The sequence below is a fragment of the Mustela lutreola genome, chromosome 1, assembly GCF_030435805.1.
Source record: "Mustela lutreola isolate mMusLut2 chromosome 1, mMusLut2.pri, whole genome shotgun sequence".
Lineage (NCBI taxonomy): Eukaryota > Metazoa > Chordata > Mammalia > Carnivora > Mustelidae > Mustela > Mustela lutreola.
Genome location: NC_081290.1, coordinates 226,871,291 through 226,888,891, shown reverse-complemented (window position 1 = coordinate 226,888,891; position 17,601 = coordinate 226,871,291). Strand labels below are relative to the sequence as shown.

The 17,601-nt window shown below is 51.7% G+C and overlaps 1 protein-coding gene across 1 annotated transcript in view; it reads right to left on the bottom strand.

The window, feature by feature from the left end:
- Positions 1-17,601, bottom strand: part of TENM4 (teneurin transmembrane protein 4) — a 721,609-nt gene that overhangs the window by 218,305 nt on the left and 485,703 nt on the right. The window contains exon 8 of the mRNA XM_059187848.1: positions 8,490-8,745. Coding sequence (XP_059043831.1) covers positions 8,490-8,745 — 256 coding nt within the window. The remainder of the gene's footprint in view (positions 1-8,489; positions 8,746-17,601) is intronic.

Genomic DNA, 17,601 nt, shown 5'->3' with positions numbered 1-17,601 from the left:
CCCACAACAACATTGCAAAGTCAGTCCTATCATCTTTGCTTCATAGGCTGGCAAAGCATGGCTCAGAGAAGTAACTTTTCCAGGGTCTTATCACAGAGTAAGCAAGTGGCAGAGCTGGAGCCGAGCCTTGGTCTATCTAACCCCCAAAGCCAGGCCCCTGTGCCTCATAACCCTGTGTCCCTGCCCAGGCATTGAGTTTGCACCCTGCCCTCCCAACCCCGCCCATACTTACAGACAGAAATGAGGAGGGGCTGTAAGTATGTTCCCAATGTGTCATTTCATAAGCATCCTTGGGGACAGTGAGAGCACAAGGCAACACTATTTAGCAGCTGGAACCACTGAGTCCTGCTGCAGTGGTGGGGACCTCCCCCCCAGAGAGTTCTGAGCTGCCTAGTGTCCAGGCTGGTCATGTTCATGGCCCTGGGGCCTCCCATGGTGTCTGAGGGGAACTGCAGGGGTGTGGAAGCCCTACAGAGTGGTCTCATTTCTGCCCCCAGATGTGGGGCAGGTTGAGTCTGTCTCAGGATTCATAAACAGGGATGATCACTTCTTATGGAAGCTATGATGTAATTTAGATTGTGCTACTTCTCTGCTCACAACCTTCCAATGGTTCCATAAGAACAAAACCATGATCCTTACCTGGGTGTACAAGATCTGGTCCCCTGCTAGCTCTCCAACCTCACTTTCTGTGCTGTGTATACACTGGCTTCCGTGCTGTTACTCCGAACAGCTAAAGCCTTTGTTGTCATTTCCCTGAACTGCCCTCCTCCAAACATGTGCACGGGCCATTCCTTCTCTTCTTATGGCTAACTTGCTCTTCCTAAATTACACCTGGCCCCTTGCACTACTTTAGTTTTCCACACTACACACACACACACACACACACACACACACACACGTTTTTTCTCTGTTGCAATTTCAGTTCCCCAAGGGTAGAACTCTTATCTGACTTGTTCTCTGCCGATGTGCACAGAGTCTAGAAGAGTGCCTGGTACACAAGAGTAGGCACTCAATAAATATCTGCTGAGTACTGTCAATGATGGGTATACAAAGGGAAGCACACTGCACACACAGTGTTTAATTGAGGTGAGCACAAGTGTTTTATTATTATAGCCCCCATTTCCTGTCGTTCACAAGGGAATTTCCAGTCTCTGCACAGTCCATGTGGCCCAGCAGGTCCTCACCACTCCTGCCCACAGGGCCCGGAGGCAATGGGAGCTCAGCCCCGGGCCCTGAAGCTGGCTGCATGGCATGCTCCCAAGTACTCCTGGACGCCTGGCCTGCATCGCTAGGCTAGGACTGGGCTCTCAGACAGTCCCATGAGAGCCTTAAAACTCATCAGAAAGAAAGAACCATATATAGAGAAAAAAGCCACGAAGGGTCAAAATCGAAATGTTGATAATGGGATTTTCCAGTGTCTGGGTCAAGGGTGGTTTTTTATTTTTACTTCTATGATATAAAGAGAGCGGGCAGGCCATTCTCTCCTAAAAAGACACACCCATCAGGACAAGGTAAGAGGCGGTGCAGTACGAAAGAGTTTCTGGAGCGATGGACTACATGTAATCTGAAACAGCTTCCATGTGACGCTAACTCAGGCATCTGGGGGGACACTAGCACTTGCTGAAAATACTGCCAGTTCGGAATGCTACCACTGCCTTCAAACACCCCGTTCTGTACTTTTGAAACTCAGTTCTGAGTCAGTTAGCAATCACATCAGCAATGTGATTGCTGAGGAAATTGAGGCCCAGAGAGACAGGTGTCCTGCACCCACACACACAGCAAGTTAGCGGCAGAGCTGGAAAAAAACTCCAGGTGTCTGGACTCCCAGTTCAGGGCTACCCCCCTAAATCTCCTGTTCACCGCCTGCTCCCAACTGCTCCCGCCAGTTCATCTGAAAAACAAAAGCTGCAAGGATTCCCTCATAAGGACTCATGCTGCAGAAGCCTCCTTAGGTCACAGGCGCACGCGGTCGCCAGCTTAACTGCAGCTGGGAACTCAGGGATGGACGCCGGAGTCACGTGACCCTCGCACTGGTGGGTGCTGTTTTCTCATTTTAATAGATATGGAAACTGAGGCCCAGATAGGCTGAGTGACTGCCCAAGATCATACAGCAACCAAAAGGTAGAGGTGGGACTCAAAAGCACATCTCTCCCATCTCACTGCCCACCCCCCACATCGGTCCCCAGCTGCCTCTCAGGAGAGAGGGGCAGATTCCAAGGAGAGGGGGCACAGCTGAGCACAATACTGTTCCTGTGGCTCTTCTTAGATTGGGAAGGGGACTGGCTGCCCTCCATGCCTCAGGGGAGGCCTAGGGCAAGGTCCTGAGTTGCCTGACACAGGGGCTTCCAGTTCCAGACCGGGGCAGGCAGAGCTCGCTGGCCTTCTAAGGACAGGACAAGTAGCTTCTGGGAAGGAAGCGGCGGGACTGTTGCAGAGGGCAGTTCTTCGGACTGCCCTGTTCACCAGCTTATCTTCTCCCCACCAGCCCGCTGTTCCAGGCCGTGCTTCCCCCACAAAGCCTGGGGACAGCCCCCCAGGAGAGCAGGACAGGCAGGGGCATGGCGCTGAAAGCTGAAAGCCCCCATGTGTGCAGGGTGTCAGAGATTTGGCCAAGACCAGAAAAAGACCTAGTTCTAGAGTTAGCATTTGAACAAATGAATGAACAAAGAAACAACCTAACAAACAAAAAAATGAACCAGGTCTTCCAGGTCATAGTGATCCTTATAAAAGGTCAATCCTATAATGTTACTCTCCTATTCAAAAGATGTGAACTTCTGGCCCTACATTCTGTCCCCCTTGGGCCCCATGCCCACAGGGAGAAGGACAACCTCATCTTTCTAGAACTCTAGGCCCTCCACTGCTGACCCTCATCTACAAGCATCTCCATGAGGCCCCCTGACTTCCCACGTCCCCCAGCTCTGCGTCATCTCTCCAAGACACTAAGCTTTCTTGGCTCCATGCCTTGCACAGCTGCCCCTCATCCCAGAACTCCTTCCTTCCCTGCAAGTTTCTACCAATGCCTGTCTCAATAATCAGGAAGGTAATGCTGGGGAGTCCATGGGCTCTGGAGAAAGCTGGCCTGGGTATGACACTTACTTTCTGTGGTTCCCAAGGCAAGTTACTTCCGTTTCCTGTCTTCGGATTCATCTCTAAAGTGGGGATGATGAGAATGTTCCTACCTGTGCAGAACAGTTACCACAGCAGTCCTGTTATCCTCTGAAGGGCCTGCTTGTAAAAAGTTGGCCCGTGGCTGGGTCTGGGAACAGAGGTTTTCAGGAAGGTTCTCACCATTAACTGATGAGCAGTTGACTCATGGTCTGTGTGTACAAACAATATGGTTTATACTCAACACCTGCTTTCCTTCTGTGAGTTTGGAATTTGGGCCTTTGCCAGGCAGGAGGTGCCTATGTGACCAGCCCCCAATAAAAAACCCTGGGTGCTCAGTCTTGGATGAGCTTCCCTCTAAGGAGCCCCAGTAAGGGCTCTACGGCAAGCTCGTTGTGATTGTCCCCTGATGTTCCCGTGCACAGGGAGCCACAGCTCCTCTCTGCTCAGAATGCCCTGCCCCCACCCTGCAAGTCACAGCATTACCCAGAGTGCCACCTTTGCTCATTCATTCCATCACTTTGTAAGGAAGGGTCTGCCTTCCTTACAAAACCATGAGCTTCTCATAGGACAGTGACTGTGTCTTCTGCATGCCTGTGACTGAATCACCAGATGACGGCGACAGCCGTCCATCCCAGTTTCCTGCAATGCTCAGGAGTTGGCCTGGTCCACTAGAAGGTACTGTGTGCTATTCTGCAAACTACACCAAGCTTGGGTGGAGACTACCAGGATGGCCTCCCATCCCTGATGGGTGGGCAGGGCTATTCCCCAAATTGAGCATGACCACAAAACTGGCCTCAGGCTCCCAAACCAGGCTTGGGATCTGATGAGCTAGAGCAGGGGTCTGGCAGCCTTGTGCCCTGGCTTCCCCTTCATCTGACAGGAGGCTGACAGGTTATTAATCAGACAATCCCTATGAAATCAATTAAGCATTTGATTCTGCAGAGTGTGAAGAAGTAGACCAGGGTTTAGTGGACCCTGAACACACAGATCCCACCAAAATGGACCATAGATGCACCTGGAGGCCTCAGAGCAACATGGAAGCCTACCTGTAGAGAGCACAGGGAGGCCTGGTCTCCCCCAGGGGACTCAGTTACCCGCGGAGAGGGCCAGGAGCAGTGGGGTGAACAAGTCCTCCCTCTCACTTGTCCTTCTGCCTGCCGTTCTTTTCTCCCAGCATGAAATCTACCCCCTCCTGGTTATTCTGCCAGCTGTTATGCTATTTGCTCAGCTATTCATTTTTGACTCTCTACACGGACTGAGTTTGATAATTAGAGAAGAGCCTGTGACTGTCTCTCTGGCATGGGGGGGGCGGTCCCCATCCTCATGGGGCTTGACAATAGCTGTTGACGACAACCTCCTCAACTTGGCCCTGCTCTCTTGGGCTTCTTGGCCTTTGCTGAGGCTGTGCGGCCCTCATGCCCGTCCTCCCAGCTCCGCCTGGGAACTCCTGCTTGCTGTCAGTCCATAGCCCCAGGCCACTAGGAAGTCGTCCCTTTGGCCCACTCACGTTACTCATAGCTTTTCATTCATTTGTTCTGTCATTCATTCTTTTAGCCCGAGGTAGTATTTTTCCAGCACCCATCATGTGGCAAGCTGGGTTGCCTGCTGAAGATCCAGAAACAACCAAAACCGCTTCATGGCGTGTACCTCCATCATGGCATCTGTTCCAACACAAGAGTCTGTCCTCTTACATGTACTGCCTGCTGGGCACACAGTAGGCATTCAGTATTTGCTGAAGGACAAGCACGACATGGTAAGCACTTGAGCATTTACTGTGTGCCAAGACATTTTCAGACAGGATGGTATATAATCGCTACAAGAGCCTCAGGAGGCACAAGAGTGGGTTAGAAGCAGCTGAAAATCCTTGGGCGTTTCTCCCTTTAAGAAGCGGGCCTGGTGTCCCTCTCCTCGGAGCTGGCTGACGTAGGACTGCTTCGGCCAACAGAACGGGGGCAAAAGAAACACTATGCCATTCCAGGCCAAGCCTTTGAGTAGATCAGGGGCTTCTCTCTCAGGGCCACAGAGCTCCAAGCTGCGAAGTAGGAAGTCCACGCCCCACTGGGAAGACTGGGTGAAGAGGCCTTGAGATCATGGTAGAGGGTGAGGGGTCATGGAGCCCAGCCACCCAGCCGTCTTCTGCAAGGCTCCAGCAAGTGAGTGACACCACCTGAGGAGCCACCAGCTGACACCGCTGACTGACTTCCTGACCCTACAGGGAGAAGGGCCTTGCTGGCTCTTCTGGAGCTCCTGCCTCATGCTTTTAAGTAAAATCAACTGGTGGGTTTTTTTAAGCTACCAAGTTCAACAGGCATTTGTTATGCAGAACAGATAATCAGAACATGGAGTTATGGGTATTTTCTCCTTTTCAGAGAGGAAGAAATGCCAGGTCTAGGTCCACAGCCAATGAGCAATGGGCTGGGGGCTGGAGCACAGGGTGGGTCCCCCCCAAAACCTGTGGTATGACAACTGGCTTCAGCGAAAGGATCATCATTTGTGTCCTCAGAACATCAGGGCCAAACTTCTTTCTCCAGAGTGAAGATACAACCTACTATTTCCTCTCAACCCCTCCGGTGAGCAGGAGCTCAGTAAATACTTTTCGTGACTTTTTTCTTCACAGGGTTGATATGGGAAGTGGATATGTATGAAAAAAAATGGGAAATCATTTTCATAGTATGTTTTTTCATGCCAGGCACTATGCTTTATGTTTCTTACCTGATATTTCATTCACTTCCTCCCAGTCTGAGAGGCATGAATTCTTATCCCACATTACATAGGGAAATCAAGGTTCAGGGCTGTAAACGGACTTGCTCGGCCAGTAAGCGCTAAAGCCAAGACAAAAATCCAGGTCCCCTGACCCTAAAGTCTGTTCTCTTCCTTACCTCACCACGCTGGTCAAAATGACCTGTGATTCCATCTGCCATCATGATGTGACACTGCTCTCTCTTAAACCTTGCTGGGTCTGTGCCATCAACCAGTAAAGGTCAGAGTTAAGGTCCAGAATTCTGACTGTGTCATCCATTGTGCCAGGCACCTCTCCCAGTTTTAAACCATCTTTAGGTACAAAGAACTCTAGGGTCATAGAGAAGGCCCACTTCCAACATTGCATCTGGGTCTCTAAGAACAGGTCAGACTTTGCAAGAGCCAGAAGTGAGGAGGAGGGCAGCTCTGGCAGAGAGCTGTAGGAGAGCACGGGCAAAGGCACAGGAGCATGAAAGGAATGGGCACTTGGGGGAAGACTGATAGATACACATAGACATATACGCCTATAGACATACACATATGAAACATTAAGTATGTATATAATTATATCTATACAGACTTATATACAACAGTACAGATGAGCACATATATATATGCCAGCATGTTAATAATGGTTCCCATTTGGCGGTAGACATACGTGATTTTCTTTTCTTTTTTCCTAAGTGTTTTGTAGAACGATTATTACCTGGGTGATAAAGTGTAAGGGCAAAGGAAACAAAAGTTCCCTGTGGCCTGTGCAATGGAAGTGTGAGGACAAAAGGTCAGAAAGGCAGGTGTTGGCTGGCTGGTGAAGCAAGAGAGGTCGGCTGGGACCACCCCAGCACCTCACACTAGCCATTAGGAAAAACGCCCCTGCTGCTCAGCCTCTATCTTCCTCTCCCTTGAAAAACCCGGAGAACCACCTACTTTGCTCCTAAGTGAGAAAAATGAACATCCGAGCAGAGGCAGGGGCTACTGAGCTCCGTGCGGAGACTCAGAACCATCGATTATCCGCTGGCTTCTCTCAGCCTCATGCAGTCATTCAGTAAGTGCCCTGGAAATAACGGAGCCCTGATTAAGCTGCCTGGGGGGGGGGGGGTACGACACACAGGTATGGAACTCCCTCACGGAGGACAGCGAAGGAGGCACAGGAGGACAACTCGTGCCTGATTTTAAAGGATGTCAACAGAAACAATATGAATTAAGAGACTGGGGGTGGAGGCAAGCTGGACTGTATGTATCTCTGAGAAATTCTGCTTCTGGAAAAACGACTCCGCAGGAGTAAAATGGAAGACGGCACAAAAGGATGTTGACTCTCTTTCCCCACTGGATCCCACCCACTCGATGTGCAACTATCACAGCGACGTGCCAGGTACAGTCAGATGGGCACACTTTCCACGTATACACTGATTGCTCATCTTTGAATGTGGGATGGTGTCTGTCCTCCCCACGGATCAAGAAGAGGGGTTTGAGAGAATAAAATCTAGGTTTCCCCACTACTTTGAGAGGCAGGGTAGAAGTGGAGGAGGTTCTAATCCCGCCAGACCAGGGCACTTCAGCTTTGGAGAACGTAGGGAAATGCTCTGTCCCCCCCAGACAGCAGTGCTCCTCTCAGAGTCGTGGGATTATGGGCAAATCTGCTTGTTGTCCTTATAGCTTTTTGCATTTTCTCTAATGAGTGCATACGCCTTTATAACTACTTACAAAGAAAACAACTCATTTCCATTTGGAAAAACAGTGGCTCACCAGAGGGAAGAAGGACAGCAACGGAGCTGACCCTGACGATAACCCATGACGGAAGCACTCTGTGAGGCTGGAAGAAGGCAGAGGCGGAGGGGCCCGGCCGGGGAGACCTGGAGAAGGTGGTTGTGGTGTAGGAAATAGCGCTGCCCACGAGTCTCCCGACCTGGGTTCACATCCTAGCTACACATCCACTGTCCATATAACCTGAGCTAGTCACTGACCCTCTCTGATTCTCAGCCTCTGAAACTCCCAAATAGGATCACAAATCACAATACCGGCTTCTTCATGAAGCGATGAGAATGACATTATATCTCAAGTAGGAAAGCTCTTGTAACCCAAAGTCAGTTGATGATGTGTCGGTATTAGGAATTACAGGGTTTGGGGTGTAAAGGGGTAAGTCCATGGGAGGAGAGGGGAGGAGTGGACAGGAGAGAGGAAGCATTCCTGGAGCGCCCACCACAGGCCAGGCAGGCCCCAGGCCAGGCACTGGGTGACCAGACCACAGTAGGGAAAGGCATAGGTGTGGACCACCATCAAACACTGACCAAGGGCCTGCTGTCTGCCACCTTGACACACTCAGCTCCCAACCACGTTTACAACAGCCCCTCCAGCGAGCAGCGCCCCCACGGCACAGACCAGGAAAGGGCCCAGATTGCTCATACCTTCCTCAGGCCAGCGCAGACCTCAGGGCTGTTGGATTCCCAAGCGCCTGCTCTTCCTGCCCCACGCCCCTCCCCCGCCGCCCTCCCCCCTTCTCCCAGCCAGCCAGAGAGCGGCCTCTCCGAACAGCGCCCCGCCCCCAGCCACCCAGGCCGGGGAGGTGCGGGACCCTCTCTCCCCCCAAAACCAAGGGCCCTGCGGCCCCTGTGGCTCGCCCCATCAGCCCCCCAGCCCCGCACCTGGTCTCCAGGGGGATGTTGCTGTTGAGCAGCCAGTTGTCCTGGGCGTGGGCCGGCTCCTGGACGCCGCCGGCGGGGGGCTCTCCGGAGAGCGAGGGGTCCGTGGGTGCCGGGCTGGGGTTGCTCCTCGGAGTGAAGTTGCCCCGGTTCAGGGAGTTGATGGAGGCCGCGTGGTGCTGGTTGGGGGTGTGGGCGTGCGAGAGCGGCGGCGGCGGCGTCCGGAGCCGAGGGTGGTTCTGCAGGCCGCCAGGGTGATCTAGGCACAAACACGCGCGGTCAGCAGGGCGCAGAGCCCGGGCCACGGCCAGGCCCCGGGGTCACGCGGGAGCAGCGAGCCGCAACGGGCGCGGCCGGCAGTGCGTGTCCATGAGGTCGGGAGATGGTGGGCTTCTCGACAGACCCTTACTGAGCTCCTACTATTTTTGGTGCTAGGGACACATGGACGGACAAAACGGACACAATCCCCATACCCCGCGAAACTTAGATTGGAAAAGAGAGACACAATAAACAAGATAAAACAACTAGCCTCTGCCGTCTTCGCACTATTTCTTTGATACGTCTAGGACAGCGTTTTTCAAAGCGTGGTCTGGGACCAGCAGCTCTGACACCACCTGGGAATTTGTTAGAAGTGAGACTTCTCGGGCCCTGCCCCAGGCTTACTGAATCGTGAACAGCTGGGTGGGCCCCACCGAGCTCCTTTCACAAACTCAAGGTGATTCCAATGGATGCTAACAATTGAGAAACGCTAACTCTATATAATGGTACATAGTAAATGAAACAAACAAGATAAGTGAAATATATCATTTACGGAGGTGGTGATAAATCAGAGAACACATAAAGCGGGGAAGGGGCCTATGGCCAGGGTGTGTGGGGGCGATGGCGGTGGGTAAGAGGTCACTGATGGCCTGGGGAGAGGGGAGGAGGTGAACTTTGAGTCAAGGGAGTGAGCACAATTAAAAACCACCTGGGGGTTATTAAATACTACCATTAACATTTATTGAGAACTTACTGTGTGCCCTGCGCCATTCTGAGCTCTCTACAGTATTGTTTAAATCGAGCTGATCCTCATGGACTCAGTGCAGAGCAGATACTGTTTTTCTCCCCCGACTTTACAGACAAGGGAGTTAAGATAAATCTTTTATTTACTCCCTTCAGCTACTTGGAACAATAGGTATTATTATGATGAGATTTAGAGATGAAAAACAGATTTGAGGATACAACCCACACAAGGTCCAACAAACCCTTCAAAATTTGACCCACACCTGTCTTCCCAGTCCTATCTCTCATCACCTTCCTCCCCCACCCTTGCCCTCCCACCACGCCTTTCTCCCAGAGGCCAAGAGGACTGCTGCAGTGATGCAGGGGCTAGAACCTCATTTCCAATGAGGACGGTCCCCAGGAATGAGAATGGTACCTTCTGAAGATGAGGCCTGCCGTGCCAGCAGGGGTGAACCTTAATGGGAGGGAAGAAAAGAGAGCAGGGGAGCCAAAACAGGCAGAGAGCAGTCAGCCTTGGACCAGGGAGAAGGCAAGACTAGCAGGGTCATTTGTTTGGTCCAGCTGTCCTCAGGCAGCACTTTAATGGAGACATTTGGAGCCTGGGACAGAAGCCAGCAGCAGAAGCAGCCTCCTGGGCTGGCTGAGTGTCCCTCCTACCCTTGGCCTTTCAGGCTGCTGGCTGCTGGCCAGGGCACCGAAGCAGTGAGAGGGACCGGACCACTATTGTCCAATGCTTATCAGCAGGCCAGCAGAGAGGGGTGACCTAGCCCTCACTCCACGCCCCCCACCAAGAGTCAACCTCTCCGTGGCATGTTTACCCAACTGATATTGATAGTTGGGGCTCGAGCATTGTACTAAGTGTCCTTTCACAGCCTTAACTGTTCGAATGCTTACCACAACCCCCAGAAAGCAGCATTATTATCAGTCCTACTTTACAGATAAGGATACTGAGGTCTACAGGACTAGGAAGTGGTCCTTACTAATCCAAAGCCTGAATTCTGGATACCAAACCATGATGCCTTTGTATAAAACACGGACACCAGTTGAATTGTCTCAGTCCATGGCCAAAGGCAGGACCTACCCCCCTCCCGAGTGCAAACAGCAAGCATCTGAGGTCAGGGTCAGGACAGGCTGGCCTCCAAGCCTACAGACCTCTGCTTTGGGACTAAGTGAGGATGCCAGGCTCTGGCTTGGTAAAATCTTTAGAATATCACTGCCGAAGGTACTGAAATAATGAGATTTTAATGTGAAGGCCACTAGCCCTATATCTAAAAAACTAACTTCTAAAAGGAAATTCTCCTATGAAAATAAGAAAAGTCCTGGTCCGAATCCTCTATTTTCTGAAGCTCAGCTCAGGTAACACCCCCTCCAGAAAGCCTTCCTTGATCTACCCTCCCCAAAATTCTTTATCCCTCCATTGAGTGCTAACGGTAGGTAACCTGGACCACTCATCTTTTCCTTCTCCCTCACAGCTGGCATACTTATATCCCCATCTTGCCTCTTCTGGTGGGAATAAAAATCCCTATTCCCTCTGTGCTGGCGATCACAGGTCCTACAACTGACCAGGTACTCAATGTAGGTTTATTGAGTAAATGGCTCTTGTGAAAGGCTTGGACAGTCTATCCAAGAGAACAAACCTAGTGTGGAGGACATTTGTATACAACAAATCATGGCAGATCAACCCAGACTCTCTAGAGCTTGGGACTATGCAGTCCTTTACTGACGCACCTGGGTACTTCAGCTGGGCCCTTTGTTTTCCCCCTTTCCCTCATCCCTTCCATGCTGAGAATGCCAAGAAAGGGGACTTCGAGGTTTCCCAGGTTCCCAGAGGAAAAACTCCATGTTTTGGGACTCACAACCCCAAAAAAGAGACATGATCTTCCGAAGAGCCATTGTCTCCTCTGGTCTGAATGGAGTCCCCTCTGCCCCGAAGGCTGAAAGCGAGGCTAGGGGATGGACATAGAGGGTCCTTCTTTTTCCCCTTCCCCCTCTCCAATATGGACTCCTATTTGAGAGGGCAACTCAGAACTAGTTCATTCATTCAGCATTTCCTGCCAGTCCTGGTAACCCAGGTGTCAGGAACGTAGTGGTGAATGGCGTACAGATGGCCCAAGAGAGGCCCAACATTCTACTGGTCCCTACAAACTGGCTGTGTGGCGTCTGGTAACTCACTTCACCTCCCTGGCCCTTGGTCAGTGAAAGGGGGTACACATTCCTCCATTGCCACTCTCTGGCAGATGAAAAGCTAGAGCTCTTGCTGAAGTGCCAAGTACTTGGGCTTCCACTGCTCCCTAAAGGAAGAGATCACGTGCCATGCATCTCTGTATCCCTCATCAATCTTTAGAGAATGTGGGGGAGACAAGAGCAGATTAACTGGGTGCACTTCCTGCCGGCACGAGCAATGGCTTCTCTCTTGCTACCTGTGAGTAGAGGCATCGGTACATTTGCAAAGCTGTGCTGTAAATTCCAATTTACACCTTCTTTTCACAGATAGAGCCTCCAAGTATATCTCTGAATCGAGCCCAGATATGAGTCATTTTTACTGTTCTGCTGCACACTGCTCTTAGTAAAGGCCACTTGCTTATCTGAGGTTTGCAAGCCTGGTTTTCCAGCAAGAAGTTTTGCTTCCTACAAGTTCTCAGATATATCTGCAGTTGCTCCTTCCCTCCAACACCTCAGACATTTTTTTTTCCATTTTATATGCGCAAAAAGCGTGAACACTGAAGCCTCCAGGAGCATCTCCCTGAACCGAGATCATCAGAAGCCTGCTTCAGAATGCTTTTCCCAGCAGACGGTAATAGAATGAGGCCAGGCTTTGATGTCAGGCAGCCCCGGGTTCAAGTTTTGGCTTTGTCACTTATAAACGGTGTCACTTTGATCAAGTTACTTGACCTCTCTGAAGCTTCAGTTTTCTTACCACGAACTGGAGATGCTACCTCCCTTCTGGGGCTGTTATGAGAAATAAATGAGATCATGGATGTAGGGTGTTCATTAGCACAGCACCTGGAATACAGCAATGCTAAGCACTGGTAACTATTAATTCCACAGTTATGATAAAGGCATGCTGAATGAATGAACTGCAAAGTGCTGAATCATCCCCATGATAATCACTCTACAGCATTTGCAACAGGGGTTCCAAGGCAAAGAACCTTAAAAGAAAAAGAGCAAGAAAACATCTAACACAAATGCACTGCTCTTTTATTGCAGCCCAGTCCCCCTCCGGATGGCCCACTGACTTCCTGGAGCCCTAGTCTCAGGAGGGCGCCTTTGACATGCAGATCAGAAGTGAGGAGAGTGACTGCAGCCCGACCCAAAATCGGACACATGGGGGCGTCACGTCTTCAAAGGGTCCTTCCTAGCATCAGAGAAGCATGTCAGAGCAAACCAAGGTGCTGCTCTGACCTGGGTTCAGGCGCACGCTAGGGAGAAGGCTCTTGAGGTTGTTCAGTCCATCAGCAACACTAAGCAGCCTTCTGCTGTGTGCAGAGACTGGAGGAGTTTTAAGATGAGGATGAGTCCCAGCCTTGGCCAAACGGCCCATGTCCGGAGGCATGCTGACGGTTAAGAGCAGAGCTCAGCGGTCTCCCAGACCCAGGCTCCACCCTGGCTCTGGCTCTGACCAGCCACATGATTTAATGCAACTCCCTTAACTTCTCAGAGCCCCTAATTCCTCATGGGTAAAATGAATATATAATAGTAACAGTAATAAAAGGAAGAAGAAGAGGAAGAAGGGCTACTGTAGACGGGAAACGTGGCGATCCAGAGCTGAAACAAAGATGGTGCCTGACTTTGAGCTGCTCTCAGGCCAGTAAAAAAGAAGACACTCGGAGACTACCAAAATGGCAATGATGATGGAACTGCAGTTAACATTTACTGAGTACTTACTGTATGACTGGGTCTCAGCATTGGAATTATTTAATCCGTAAGATGCCCCTACAACAAAGGTACTAGTATCATTCCCCATGTTGTAGAGGAGGAAACTGAGGCACCCGCGTGGTAAGCCGTTTGCCTGAGATTACACCACGGCTGAGTGATGGAGCCGAAATTCGAAACCAGAGCTGACTGGTTCCTGGACCCACACCATTAAACCCCTGCTGTGTACACAGGAAGTGAGGGGACTCAGGTGAAGCGCTGATGTCGATGCCTGTCACACAGCGAGCCCCCCACAAACGGTGGCTCCAAAGATCCCCATTAGCCTTCGCTAGAGCCCTGCTGGAGCTCCGGGGAGCATGGAGGCAGCCGCCAGACCGACTGCTGGGGCTGGGATGGCTTCAGGAGAAACACCTTGCTGCCTGTGTCTAGTGGGCATGTGGGAGGGGTCTGGAAGCCTAAGAGAGAGCCTGTGGCTCATGCATGTGGATGAGCAGTGGGATGGCCGGGTGAGGTGGCAGCAGCATGAGAGAAGGATGGCGCAGGCCTGGGGTGTGGGGCGGGGGCGGTTGTCTGCAGTGCCCCTGAAAGAACTTGGCCTTTCCCGGGAGGGTAAGAGGGTCCCCGGTGGGCTTTACGCAAGAGAGTGTTGTGATCACTAGGGTTTGAGGAAGATTTCTGGGGGCCAGGTGGAGGGTGAGCCAGGCAGAGCCAGACCGCAAGCTGGGCCGGGGCTGACGACAGGATGCCTGCCTGCTAGAGAGGCTCCAGCCGAGTGGGTCATTATTCTCTTTATAAGAGCACACTCATGAGAAAAGATACAAACTTCCAGGGTTTTGGCTCAGGCAAAGAATTTTAATGTGTCAACAGCCCTGCGATCTAAGGCCAGCCATGGCTCCACGCAAGGGTGCCAGGCTGGGTGCCCATTGTCAGCGCCACGAAACTGCTGACAGGTGCCCTGAGGTCTCCTTGCTCTAGAGTTCACGGTGACCTGGCGTGCACTGCAGTCGTTCATTGGGCCTTAAAGATTGTCAGATATGAAAGATGATGGTATTTAATTACCATAAAACACAAAATCTCCAGCTGCCTGCGAATGCCAACAGGAAGAGTTATTTGGCTCCCATTAAAATGCCATTGAACACCACTAACTCGGGACGGTGATGTAGCAGGGCTGAGAGCTCAGCTAATGAACCTTGGCCTCCACGACCAATTTAGAGAGGCCAGAAAGCTCTTTGTCACCACAGTCGGCAACCAGGGTCTGATGGTCTGACTTCCAGCCTCGACGCTGCCTCCTTCGAGCTGTACAATCTCAGACAATCTCTTTAGCCTGCAGTCTAGCTGCTCCATCTGTCAAATGTGTATGAAGGCACCTTGCAAACTGTGGGATCCTGCGTAAGAGGTGGAGACGACTATCACTGTTATTATTATTAAAAGATTTTATTGAGGGAGGCTTGGGTGGCTCAGTTGGTTAAGCCGTTGCCTTTGGCTCAGGTCATGATTCCAGGGTCCTGGGATCGAGTCTGGCATTGGCAGACTGCTTGGCAGGTAGCCTGCTTCTCTCTCAGCCTCTGTCTGCCACTCTGCCCGCTCATGCGTGCGTGTGCTCTCTCTCTCTGATAAATAAATAAAATCTTAAAAAAAAAAAAAGGAAGATTTTACTGAGGGGCACCTGGGTGGTTCAGTTGTTAAGTGTCTGCCTTCGGCTCAGGTCACGATCCCTTGGTCCTGGGACTGAGCCCTGCATCTGGCTCCCTGCTCAGCCGGAAGCCTGCTTCTCCTTCTCCCACTCCCCCCGTTTGTGCTCTCTCACTGTGTCTCTCTCTCTGCCAAATAAATAAATAAAATCTTAAAAAAAAAAAAGATTTTATTGAGAGAGAGAGGGAGCACGAGCAGGGGCAGAGGGAGAAGCAGGCTCCCTGCTACGCTGGGAGCTCTGCATGGGACTTGATCCCAAGACCCTGAGATCAGGATCTGAGCGGAAGGCAGACACTTAACCATCTGAGCCACCCAGGTTCCCTGAGCTTTTCTGGGACTCCCCTTCCAGTTTTCTTGATGAGGGGCAGTAAAGGGTACTCGGAGGTCACAGTGTGGCTGTGGAGAACGCTGGGTGAGCACAGGCTACAAAAATGCTCCGCATTGAGAGGCTGTGATGAGGGGACCGTGTAGAACCCATGCACAAGACTCATGGTGGGGGTAGTCGTATTACAATGGGAGTGTCTGGAAAGGGAGTGTTTTCTGGTGTCACAAGGACAGGAAGCACAGCAGGCATTTGGCAGGAGGGGCCGGGAAACCCAGCACAGACGGGCGACCCAGTGATCCTGAGGGCGTGAGGTCTGGTGAGCACTTAGTGTAGTCCTTCCTCGTTAGTGAGAACAGGCAAACAGCCACCGTGAGGCCGTGTTCTTGTTTGCCTGCTCTACTACCACCCCATCGGTGCTCACTCTCTGCCCTTCTCCAGCACAGGTGTGGCTAGGGGTTAGCACAGCAGGGTGCTGCAAGTTGGGGAGTGATGTGGAGGGGACCCCCTCTCCCCATCCCCTGCAAGGCATCATCTGAAGCAGTAACCTCTTCCTTCACAGCTACAGCACTTTGGAGGTGGAGTGGTCTGGGAAGCTTCTAGGAGGAACAAGAACTTGAACTGAGCACAGAAGTAGAGATAGGGTGGTAGTATATAAGGAGGAGGGAAAGGGCATTCTAGGCAGGGAGGCTGACACAAGCAGAGGCCCACAGGCTGAGAGATACAGGCTCCTTTGGGCAGCAAGGATGGTACAGAGGTGAAGGAGAGCAGAGGGAGAGACCAGAGGCCACCTGTGAGAGCTGGGGATTCCCCTGGGACCCTGGAGTCAGAGGGGCAGCTTTCAGGATGCTTAGGGTGCTCACCCCAACTTCTGGCCTTCTCAAGCCAAATATTTGTCACAGGAGTGAACCAGAACCCCCAGGCTTCATTACAATGTGCATGGGATTCCTCATCCAGCAATGAACGCTCTTGTAGGGCGCAAGTGGGGGTGAGGGGCATCCTGCTGCCTTTGCCTATGCAGTGTCAGACCACCTGCTGGACAGAGCTGAGATCAGCACTGCTCTCTGTTCCCAGGGTCATGGCAATTTACAGACAAACCAAGCCCCCAGCATTGGGACCCATCTTCCTCAGCGTGTGTATGAACACCTTGGCTGGGCCACCTGGACGGACTGCCTCCCGACCTGCATCGGCCCAGACTTCATTCTTGGGCTTGTCCCTGTCAGCCACTGTCACCCAGCCACTAATGGCCGTGTGACCTTGGGCAAGGCACTTAACCTGGCTGACTTCCAGGTTCCCCAGCCGACAAACAGGAGGCAGCGGTGGCTGGGAGTCTCCTCCATTTCTAAAATCAAGACTGTATGATCCTTGGCAGATGAACCTGGGACATTTGTTGATGAGCAGCTACATACAAAGGATGTGCACAGCAGGCTGTATATTGGACTATGCTGTGTGATTAGGCACCAAAGAAGGCAGGAAGATGGAAGAAAGAGGAACATAGCTCTTCCTTCCTCCTGCCCTCTCTTCCGGCTTCCATTGCTTTCGCAAAGGTCACTCTCTACAGGCCCAGTGCTTGATACCAGAGACCCAGAGGGAGCAAAGTCCCTGCCTATAAAATTGGAAAAGGCCACCTGCAGCCACGGGGGAGATTTTTTTCTGGGTACATGGCTTTCCCCCAACTTAAAGCTGTGTCCACCTCTGGCAGAATTTATCCTGGGAAAGCATTCCGCGCTGTCAAGTAAGTTTTCCTTCCTCCCACTGTCCCCTTCTTACCCTTTTCAAAAACAGTCTGACCTTTAAACTGTTAGATCAAGTCCCGAATCAACAAGAAACCATATTCAACGAGTAAGATTAGATGTGTGTGCCTCACGTGGGGGTGGAACTGAGTTCAGTGGAAGTCTGCAGTGCGCCAGGGTGGGTTAAGAAGCTCATGGAAGCGTAGCCGGTCGCAGTCGCAGAAGTAAAGCAGTAGGAACGAGGCAGGCTACAGGCACACTGCGCTGATTAGCTGGACTGGGTCCTGAGGAGCGATGCCTGGACTGTGTGTCATGCCTGCATTACAGAGGCTGATCCTACCCTGAGGTCTCCGGGGGTAATGTTCTCCCTGGCTTCCTTGGGCAGTGAAGGGTTTAGGGACTGTGTTCCTCCGGGTATAGACAAAGGACCAATGCTGTTAGCCTAAAAAGGAGATGGGTTAGGGGAAAGGGCTTCAAGAAAGAACATATGTCT